A 12,077-nucleotide genomic window follows, 5' to 3' on the forward strand; every position below is an offset into this window, starting at 1 on the left:
CTCGAATAAATGTATACCCTCCAAGTATAAAAGTTGTGTTGCATGTGTGCTCAGTCATGTCTGACTCTTTGCAATTCCACGGACTATAGTCCACAGGTTCCTCTGTCCATGGGATTTTCCAGGCAAGAATACTGCTGCAGTTTGCCATTTCCTACTCTAGGGGATCTTTCAGACCCGAGATTGAACCTGTGTTTCCTGTGTCTCCAGCATTGGCAGGCAGATTCTTTACCACTGAGTCACCTGGGAAGCTCCCAAGTATAAAAGATGTATTATTAAATAGTGATACATTAAAATTTGTGATACATTAAAATCAGTAATAATTTTTATCAATGACACTTACCTTTTCTTGGTTTCTTAAAATAAATAGTTCTTATTGCATTTACATTTTGGTTCTGCTAAGATGAAGCAACACATTGTACAGAAAAATATTTTGGGAGTTTGTGATGTCTCCAAAGGAATGGATTTATGTGAATGGAAGAGATGGGTCTGACTCCTATCAGAAGAAGAAAAAGCCTTGGATTGCTGTCACCGTGCTCATGTTCACCAGCTACTGAAGCACTGATGTCCCTTTGCTGCCCACCTTAGTTTAACACTATTTATGGTTATTCCAATTTTAACATAATTCTTTAATGCTTGTATCTTTCTTTGGAAAGCTACATGAAGAAAATGACCTCTCATAGAGAAATCTGAGGACCTTCAAAATATCATAATTGATGTGAGAGTTAATCAGATAGAATTATGTACTTAAAAGTGAATAGCTAATAGCTCTCTTAAACAGGTGTCCATACCTCCAGACTAGTTCATTTAACCCCTGTTCTTGATCTTTCCTTGCACGGGAGGCAGCTCAACTGATGTGCACTTCTCTCCCCACCCCCCTTACTCTCTCCAGCCCTGGAGGTGATGGACTAAAGCATATGATGAGTGAACGTGGAAAGAATACTGAGCTTGCTTGACTCAGCCCACCCTTCTTTGTATAGGAAGCCTGCGGTGAGCAGACTTCCTCTGCAGTTATCTCCAGGGTTAGAAGCATCCTGTGCCTAGACACCATCCCCGTTAGGTCAAAACCCAAATCTAATCTGATCACTAACCTGCTCAAAATCTTCCAAAGTCTCATCACAATTTTAAGGAAAATTCCAGTGTCCTTTTAGCACAGAAAACAAGGCCAATCATGATTCAACCCCTCTCCATTTCCAGTCTACTCTCCTGCATTTTCCACAAACGCACCCAGCCAGCCAGCCACAGAAAACACGACCCGTCCTTCTATATTTTTAAAATCCCTGATCACATGAAACAACTAGTCTTCACAACTACTGGTTACACTTTTGTCAAGTCTTTTGCAACCACTTCAGATTTAATTGTCAAGGGAATTTGCCTAGTTCAGCATTTTCCAAGTGGCTTAGAGTGCCACCACCATGATTTTGCTGTATCAGTATTATTCATCCACTATTATTTACTTGATACCCTTCTTCAGTCTACTTTTATTAAAGTTTAAAAATTTAAATTTCATATCATTACCATAAATGGAAATCCAGTAGAAGCTGCTATAAGCAAGTGGCAACTGTAAAAATAAATACAATGGAAACAAGTCACGTAAAATTTGATGTAGACTGGGTTGTCTGTCCCCCACCTCCATCCCCCCAAAGGAAGATATCACACATAGTAGAAGAGTATTAAAGACCAGTACCAAAATGAGACTGTCTCTGAGATATGTTCAGAAGAGTTGGAGAAGGACCAATATTCTCAGTATATGTCTCGACATTACTTAATAATATTGCATGTACTACTTAATCAGTCCTCTATGCACCAGGGCATGTGCTCTCAATTTGGCAAACACTGGCTGAGCTTAAATTCAATTACCACAAACAGAGAAATCTATGGGCTCTGTAACTATAATATATTGCCTGAATTTGACTCTGGCCTCAGCACTTTATAAATGTATAAACCTAAGCTATTAATAGTTACATAACTGCTCTTGGACTCAAACTAAGAATAATGAAAATCCCAGCCTCAAAGCTGTTTGAGGGTTAGGGAAGAAAAGGTTTTGTGATAAAACCTGAAGCAAAAAAGACCCTAAAATATTCCTTCATCAAATAAACAGAAAGTAAGACATTTAACTCTGTCAAGGGACAAAAGAAAAGACTTCTTGTTAAAATGAAATTGAGCAAGGACTCACAAGACCATTTGATCACTTATCAGAGGATGATGAATATGAGGATGAAGGGATGAAGTCGACTAACACAGGATGAAGGTAACAAGTAAAGACAAACACCAAAGAGTTTCTGTTTTCCTTTTCCCTAACCTATAAATTCAAGATGTGATTGCTGTGAGGACCAAACCTCTCTCCATCCCATAGTATGGGCATCTTCAACACCAAGTTGTAAATGCTCAAGAGCAATTCTGCTCAGTTTGCAGTCTGTCCTTCTGTCTGTGGTTTTATTTCCCTTCAGCCATTACAGACTCTCTCCTGGTTGACACCAGTGACAATGTAGGTCCTCATGTCTTGGGGGGCCGTGCCCTGCTGGGTCAGGATTTATCACATCTGCCAACTTCACCTTGACCACTTCTAGAAGGTGCTGTCCCACCCGCGGCTTCTCCTGACCTGCCAGCCAAGCAACCTGTTCCTTCTAAGACTGCTCTGGGAGTCCGGGCACCAAGACAGTGCTCCAAGTCCTGTTGTTGATTAGGAAATATTCCTCTCATACTTTAATGCTATATAGAAAATTTTTTTAAATCGTCTTTGAGTCAACATCAAGATGCTGCAGGTGAATAATTAGTTATGGTTAGAGACATTTATTTTCAGAACGAAAATTACTACTTTCAAACATAATTGTACCACATTTGAACAAAACACAGAAAACCACAGTGCTACAGTTTTAGAACTTTCATCCTTGGAAGAAAAGCTATGACAAACCTAGACAGCATATTAAAAAGCAGAGACATTACTTTGCCAACAAAGGTCCATCTAGTCAAAGCTATGGTTTTTCCAGTAGGCTTGTACAAATGTGAGAGTTGGACCATAAAGAAGGCTGAGCACCAAAGAACTGATGCTTTTTAACTGCGATGTTGGAGAAGACTCTTGAGAGTCCCTTGGACTGCAAGGAGATCCAACCAGTCCATCCTAAAGGAGATCAGTCCTGAATATTCTTTGGAAGAACTGGTGCTGAAGCTGAAGCTCCACTTTGGCCACCTGACGTGAAGAGCCAACTTATTAGAAAAGACCCTGATTCTGGTAAAGATAGAGGCAGGAGGAGAAGGGGATGACAAAGGATGAGATGGTTGGATTACATCACCGACTCAATAGAGAAGAGTTTGAGCAAACTCTGGGAGATGGTGAAGGACAGGGAAGCCTGGCATGCTGCAGTCCATGGCGTCACAAAGAGTTGGACACAACTGAGTGACTGATCAACAACAGTTTTAGATTTCATGAGTCCAAAATCAAGTGGTTTCTTCCAAACTTGTACTCAAGTCTGTAATTCTCTCTAAAATTCAATTCTCTTGATATGACTTCTTCAAGTCAGAACCTATGAATTCTCATTCATACTATGTGCAATGCAAGACTAAAAAACAAAATTTTACCCTAAATTTAACATATAAAAAACTATAAATGCAGCCATAAGAATAAAAAGATTATTTCCCCATAATTTTGAGAAAGATTTTTATATGCTTTGGATATGTAAGTGAAAAAAACATGGTCCAAAAATGCAGGTTATAGTCTTTGTTTTGTCACACTGGCTGTGTGACCTTTATGTGTGTGGACTTTAGTTTCCTTTTTAAGAAAATAAAAAGATTGTGTGAAATGAACTCAAAAGTTCTGCAATTATACTGGCTTTGTGCTCTTATTTCACTTCTTACTTCTTACTGTTTCTGCAGATTATTTACTTTGTACACAAGTTTTATTTTTTCAGCAAGTGTTTATGGAGTGGCCACTCCATTTCAGGCAAATTGCTGGGCATTAGAATATAGACATGGAGAAAAATATGGTTCTTATTCACATAAACCTTGCAGTTTAGTGGGCAAGAAAAGCATTCAACAAATAATCCAAAGCATTATACTAGATGATGATCTTGAAAAGGAAAAACCTCACCAGGCTCTGCAGGATATAATACTGCTACTGCTAAATCGCTTCAGTCATGTCCGACTCTGTGCAACCCTATGGGCTGCAGCCTGCCAGGCTCCTCTATCCATGGGATTCTCCAGGCAAGAGTACTGGAGTGGGTTGCCATGCCCTCCTCCAGGGGATCTACCCGACCCAGGGATTGAACCCAGATCTCCTACATTGAGGCAGATTCTTTACCACTGAGCCACCAGGCAAGCCCTCGGGTTATAACAGGTGAACTAATTTAGTTGGAGACCATAAGGGAGGCCACAATGGAGAAGTGACATTTACAGTGAGGAGTAGAAGGCAGCATATCCCAGCCTTCCAGGTGTATAGTGCAAAATGAAGAACCCTCCTGAGAGGGGCAGACATAGAAAAGTTCAAGGAACCGAAAGGGAAACAACGAGGCAAAGGCAGGCACATAAAGGAGTGTGGGCATGAAGGACAGGGTCTTCTCTGAACTATCAAGAGTGCTGGCTTTCATCATAAGTGTACGGAGCTCCCTAGTTAGGGACGCTGGCCCCGATGTTCAAATCCGAGCTCCGCCACTTACTAGCTGAGTGACCTAGGGCAGTTTCCTCATTTAGAGTTATTGGTAAGATTAGATCAATGTAAATCAATGCAATCAATGTAAATAAAGTGTATAAAACAGTGCCCAGTGGTGGTAAGCTCTTGGCTATGTATGTTGTTATTATTAGCATCATCTTTCAGGCTTCAGAAGAGCTCAGAAGAAGGAGCACTGCACTCCAGGAGCTGAGACCTGGGCTCTAGGAGCATCTCTTCCCATTCAGGCTGTTTCCACCATAAAATGAGGAAACCTTAAAAGGAATTGAGATAACCCTGAATTGTAATAAAGAAACAAAAAGGTAACCTCAAGTGAATAGAAAGGTGCTTGTGAATCTCTTCTCTGATTTTTGAAATTAAATGGATGTTCTAATATGGAAAAAAGATTTAAGAATTTTTGATCTGTGTAATTTTAGTTCTAGAAGATGAAAATGACATCCCACTCAAGTTTCCTTCAAAATTTATTGACTGTACCGTCATTTCTGGTTCCCTTTAACCAATGGTGAATCTTTCAGAATCTCTGTAATCACCTAGGGGCTTCCCAGGTGGCGCTAGTGGTAAAGAAGCCACCTGCCAATGCAGGAGACATTAGCAGGAGACGCAGATTCGATCCCTGGTCAGGAAGATCGGCTAGAGAAGGGAATGGCAACCCACTCCAATATTCTTGAAGAGGAAAAGTTAAAATTTTACATAACCTCCTGCTCCTTCTGCCTCTGTAACTCAGCTTGCTCCTTGCGAAGTCTGGATCACATAGGTCACATAGTCTCAGAAAGTGGGAACTTACAATACTAGGAACTGGAGCTTATCTCACTCACCCTCATCCTACTGTTTGCAACTGGCCCGCCCCTGCAAACCTGCTTAATCATGCCTGTCCGTGTAAAGGTCAGGCATTCCCCTCCCCATCTTAACTGCTGTTCCCACGCACAAAACCCTTTAGTTTAAATCAGTCTATTAACAGCTAGTGTTGCCCACTATAGTCTGTCCATAAAATCCCTTTGTTTGGGGCTCAGAGCTTAGAGTGTTAACTCCTTTGGGCCCGCCAGCATAATAAACATGGGTTCTCCAACTCTCCAAGTGTGGTGCTTGGTTTCTGGATTACTGGTTTCTGCAGCATTCTCACCTGTAAAATCCCAGGGACAGAGGAGCCTGGTGGGCTACAGTCCATGGGGTCACAGAATCAAATAGAACTGGACGACTTTTAACTCCCTCAGTCATAATCACCTAACTTAACTGTTTCACATTGCAATCTAGAAAACTCAGCATGTAAACTTCTCGTCCGTTTGGTGATGTGAGTAAGGTGGCTTAGTGGGTAAAGAACCTGCCTGCCAATGCAAGAGATGTAAGAGATGCAGGTTTAATCCCTGGGTTGGGAAGATCCCCTGAAGGAGGGCATGGCAACCCACTCCAGTATTCTTGCCTGGAGAATCCCCATGGACAGAGGAGCCTGGCAGGCTACAGTTCACAGAGTCACAAAGAGTCAGACACAACTGAGCAACTGACACACACAAAATCTGCAAACAAATGACAAGCCTTCAGACCAAAATCAACTGTAATATACACTTGAAATATTACAGGCAGATATGGTCCCATGCAATATGATTGCCAAGTCTAGTCTTTTTCTTATTACCTATTAGAGGATACACGTCAGTGTGGAATTCTCTTAACTCCTTTGGGAAAGTATGTCAAATAAAAGCTTTAGACAATGCGTTATAATAAATTATACTCTCCTATTTCCCTCTCTACAATTCTTGTTCTCTTGCTATTCCATCTTGACCTCTCCTCCTGACCTATTACCAGGTGATCAGAACATTATAAAATAATGACTGAAAAAGAGAAGAGTTTGAAGACCTCCCAACTGCTTGAACCTGTAAATGCTCATAGATATTTTGAAGTCCCAGAATTTTTCCTATGTGCTAGCAGATTAAAGGGAGGGTATGTGCTTTCTTCACGGATCTCAGTGTTAGCCAGGAATAAGGATCTAATTCCCAACCCAGACTTTCTCAATAGCTATTATATAACATGAGGTTATATAATATATTTTATAAACAAAGTGGCCAACAAATTTTCTCTGGATTTTAGCAGAAGTTTAATTACGCATCTTGTTTTTCTTTTTTAAAAACTATACAGGCTTTTAAACTTACCCCGATAGCAGCTAATATTGGGGCTTGGTAAATCCACTTGATGTCTCCAGCACTAAGTTCCCAGCATCTGAGACATGAAAAAGAACCTCCATGAATAGACTGGCAAAGCAAATAAGCAATAAGAATTAAATAGCATTTTAAGTTTTACCAGAAACTCCATACCCAGGATTGTGATTAAGAAACAGGTAGACCAAAAAAAAAATTTTACAAAAAGCTCCTAAAACTCCCAGTGGGGAAAAAATGTAGTGAGTCCTGCTTTCTATACTATTAGCTACCCTTTGGGGATAAGTATTATAAATAGTGGTGTATTATTTATATAACAAGAGTCAAAACTATGTTTCTAAAGCCACAAAAACTTAGTCTTCTAAATGTGGTACCATTGACTCTTTACTTTTGTTATCACTGGAATGAGCCATAACAGTTAAACAGAGTTTAATAGGTGATAGAGAAAGTCCTCCCATTTTCAGAATTCACTCCATTGGCTGCAAAACACTGACATTAATACATTCTTATCCATAGACATGCAACATAAAACTAACAATAACGCAAATGATCCTTGTTAATAGGAATGTAGAAGAAAACTGAATACAAATGATTTTTATCCCTAGAAAGGAAAATTAGCTGTTTGGTGAAATGTAAGTGACTAGTGATCTGTGAATATTGACCAGTGTTTACATTTATTTGTAAAATCATTTCAGCATTCACAGTACTAAATATAAACATGTGATTCTTTTATTTCTCCTTCGAACCAGTTATAATAGCTTACTGGTTACTAAGCTAAGCTTACTGGTTAGCTTACTAATCAGTTAGTCAAAAAATCTCTACAGGTAGTCATTTCATATTTGTATAACATCATGACTTTTATCTTCTTTTTTTAAGAGTTATTTTTTTACAGTATTAATAAAAATGCATTAGTTGCTCAGCTGTGTCTGACTCTTTGCAACCCTGCAGACTGTGTAGATCACCAGGCTCCTCTGTCCATGGAATTCTCCATGCAAGAATACTGGAGTGGGTTGGCATTCCCTTTTCCAAGGATCTTGGATCTTCCTGACCCAGGAATTGAACCCAGGTCTCCTGCATTGCAAGCAAATTCTTTACCATCCGAGCCACCAGTATATAATTTACCTATTTGCTATACTTATTTTCTGCTTCCTGCTCGCTCCAACTAGAATTTAAGTTTAGATAGGTAGGGATTGCTGTTGTTTTTGTTTTCTGTTATAAGTGCCTAGAACATACACAGGATCTAGGTAGCCAATAATCATGTTTTGAATTAATTGAATTCAAAGTAAGTTGAACTTCACCCAATCTGGTTTGTGGTAAAGGTCTTACACTAGAATAAATGGAACAGAGTTGAGAAAAACTAGTTCCACTTGAAACTTTAACATAGCACTTTAAACAGTTTTTTAAAATTAAAGATACATAAACAAAAGCCTTCAGTTTCTTTCTCCTTAGACCTAACATTGATTGTAGCATTAGTAAATAAAATCTTATGAAGAAATTTTAGTGATATAATGACAATTTTTTTATTCTAGATGATAAACTTATATTAAGAAGTTACTTTTAAATTAATGAACAAATTATGGATAATAAAAAGCTATTTCAACTATTTCTTGAAAGGAAAACATTTTCAGCACACATATAATAACAAAAATTTTAATTTTTTATGTAAGCAATATATTCTCATTTCAAAAATCAACCTATATAAAAAGACATTTCAGTCCTCCCCATCTTCCTGTCTACCTCTGACCTTGAGCTTCTGCTTACAGGTTAACATCTTTAATTACTTTATTGTGCACGCTTGCAGTATTTTGTTGTGCATATACAAACACATACAGATATTATAATCTTATTTTCCCCATCTTACAGAAATGCAATGTACATTCTGTTTTGTAATTTGCCTTTTCCTCTTTATAGCATATCTTTAATTTCTTTCCATATCAGTACTGAGAGAGCTCAGTAGCCCAGCATTCCACTGGAAGGAGGTACCCAGCTAAATCAACCAAATTCCTACACCAAAGTGTAATTCTGATCCAGCCACACTGAAATCAGCAAAATCAATGGGCTTGAAGACTGAATCAGAATGGACATCAAACATACATTACTTGTTTACACAAGTAACTTGCATACATTACTTGTTTACACAGTATTGAACACTGCCCAATATTATCTGCATGCACCTATTTTCCACATTGTCCAGCCAGACAAGAAAAAGATAGTGTTATGGAGTAATGCAAAACGTCTATCACACTACCCTAAAAAGGCTTCCTACTGTAAGGAAAGTGGCACATATTGTGAGAATATAAATTGAACATTGATTCACGAGCTATGAGACTCTTGGATTTCATAAATTCTCTTTTCAGCTTTGACATTTGGTAATATCTTCATAACCCTCTTTCTTTTTGCCATAATGACATTTCATTGTGATGTCTCCTAACACACTGGAAATCAATTACACAATTTCAGCTCTACAAAATAGTCGTATCTGGAAGTAGGTCAAATCAGCTACTTCTAAGAACAAGAAAAACTTGACTTTGATCATTTTCAGTGTCAAAGTTTTAAATTTGCCCTTGATAAGAGGCAACTGAGGTTTCAGATTTTTTTTTAAAGGAAATGCTATTGATTCTTGTTTTTCATTAATTATTCAATGACCCAGCTCACCCTGTGTTTGTGAACATGGCCAAGAAACTACCCTCTGTTCAGATTTTTTTAAATGAATTTTAACACCCTAGGACATGCAGGAATAAATGTCAGTAAATATGTAATTCTGAATGGTAGAGCATGAAACACGGTCATCTTGAATAGGAGAGCATAGACAGGGAAGCAGGTCCTTCTGCAGCCAAGCTGGGAGCAGGAAATGCATCGTTCTGCCAGAGGGATCCCCTATTGGAATACTGTATTGTCTCCAACACTCACACTCTGATAAGAGAAGAGGAAGCGAAGTAACCTCAAAGCCATGCAGATTTCCCAAGAATTACAGAGTGTAACATTTCTTGGTCCTTTCCACTGCAAGCCTTAATGCTCCTACTGGCATCTCTTATCTCCTTTGAGTGAGCAGGGAGACAGTAATAAGGTATCTCATAAGGTGTTTTTGCTTTTGTAAGTTAAAAAGAAAGAGAAACAAAATTATTCACTCTTTAAGTCATTTGTGCAATCTAAACTGCAGGAAATTTCTTAAAGGAAATCAACCCTGAATATTCATTGGAAGGACTGATGCTGAAACTAAAGCTCCAATACTTTGGCCACCTACCTGATGCAAAGAGCTGACTCATTGAGAAAGACCCTGATGCTGGGGAAGATTGAAGGCAGGAGGAGAAGGGGACAACAAAGAACGAGATGGTTGGATGGCATCACCAACTCAATGGACATGAGTTTGAGCTAGCTCTGGGTGAAAGACACAGAAGCCTGGCATGCTGCAGTCACAAAGAGTCGGACATGACTGAGCAACCGAACAACGACAAACTACAGGACCCAGTTATCTTACCCTACCTTAGTCAACACTTCGCTAGAACTTTAGAACTGGAAGAAACTTTTTGTATATTCAACAGTTTAGAGCACCTTCTAAAACTGGGTCTTATCTGCTTATTTCTAAATGTCCAAGATACAGAGAAAATAAGAGTTCTAGCTTTGAAAGGCCAGATCAGAAAAAGATAAATCTCAAGTGTAAGAGACATGAACCAGGACCCTATCTGGCCTTTGGAGATGCTCCCAGTCTGCTCTCTCCACCTGAACTTTGCGACATGACACTATACGTAGGTTAGATGGCACTCAAGAAAATCTGAAGATCTTTTTATCTTAGACAAGCTGAATTTCATGAGAAATCAAATCAGGCAATTATGAAATTATGCCATGAATGTGATAATACAGTTTTATTTTCTATGCAAAATAAATGTAAAATGACCTCTTAACCCAATTATCATACTCAGATCAGAGCACTATAGAATTCAAGATTTTATTCTAAGGTAAGGTAAGAATAAATATGTTATGCAGAGGAGTCATATGATCTAACTTATAGTTAATATTTTTATATTAATTCATCTGTTTTAGAGCAATATTTAGTATCAGTTGTAGTTTTGCAAGTATTATGCACCTAATGGATTTTTTCTCAAAATAATAAACTCATATTTCCTATTTTTTCAGCAAAAGATTTATGATTATTAATAACTTAATACCTAGTTTATAATTTTTAAGAAAAAATGTAAGATAACTAAGGAAACTACCTATTTAATTCAATATATAATGTACTATGAATATATTTGCTTTCTTTCCATGCTCAAGGCCTGGAAGAGCTACGGAACGGAGGAATGAATCGAAGTGCTCCAGGATATGTATAGGCCATCAGGTCTCATTCTATTCATCTCTCACAAGTGAGGACTGGATGAAACAATGCCTTTGGTTCTACCTTCTCTAAAATTCCAAATCTGAGTGATTTGGTTACATATCTCAGGGTAAAATTATTTAGCATTATTTAGTACCTCTACTGACTCAACCTCCCTCTCTCCTTCAAGAAATCAAACAGCAAGTCTTTAGGTTTTCTTTGAGATTTCCAATATTGCTGTGTAAATATAACAATAATGATAACAATGTAGATAACATGAACCCCCATGTGCATGTTAAGACACTTCGATCATGTCCAACTCTTTGTGGCCCCATGGACTGTACCCTGCCAGGCTCTTCGATCCATGGGATTCTCCAGACAAGAATATTGGAGTAGGCTGCCATTTCCTTCTCCAGGGGATCTTTCCAACCCAGGGATCAAACCCCAGGTCTCCTGCATTGGCAGGCTGGTTCCTTTCCACTAGCACCACCTGGGAAGCCCTCATTAACTCCCAAGTGTCAGCAAATCCAAATAGCAAAAAGAGACACAGGTAAGTAAAAATGAAACCCTGCAGGATCCTTCTGGGTATAAGCCCTTCCACATTCCCACTTATTATTTGGGAAAAAGCTTTAGCCTTGTGAAATGAAAATATCTCCTGCCATATCAAACAAGAAACGTCACAGCCTGGTCTCCAAATGTGAATGAGGGCTCCCAAAACTGCCACCTCCCCCTTTACCCGCCTCCCTCCTTGCTGAGAAACTGGGGGAATGCAAGAAACAGCCACCTGCCAGTCCTAAAGGTGAACACAGAAATAGGATTTGGCACCAGAGAGCTGAGCTGCCTATGAAAAGAATGAACTCAGTGAGCCCAGAGGCTTGCATCTTCCCATACATAGAATGCTAAATTCCTTAACTTGATATCGAACCTTTGATGTTCAGACTGCCTACTCCCTTTGTTACAA

General features: G+C 38.9%; 1 protein-coding gene across 1 annotated transcript in view; it reads right to left on the bottom strand.

Moving 5' to 3' along the window:
• PTH2R (parathyroid hormone 2 receptor) overlaps window positions 1–12,077 on the bottom strand; it is an 83,767-nt gene that overhangs the window by 30,850 nt on the left and 40,840 nt on the right. Inside the window, exon 9 of the mRNA XM_043445165.1 lies at window positions 6,802–6,868. Within this exon, the coding sequence (XP_043301100.1) occupies window positions 6,802–6,868 (67 nt within the window). The remainder of the gene's footprint in view (window positions 1–6,801; window positions 6,869–12,077) is intronic.

Source organism: Cervus canadensis, chromosome 24 (genome assembly GCF_019320065.1).
Source record: "Cervus canadensis isolate Bull #8, Minnesota chromosome 24, ASM1932006v1, whole genome shotgun sequence".
NCBI classification, from domain to species: Eukaryota; Metazoa; Chordata; class Mammalia; order Artiodactyla; family Cervidae; genus Cervus; species Cervus canadensis.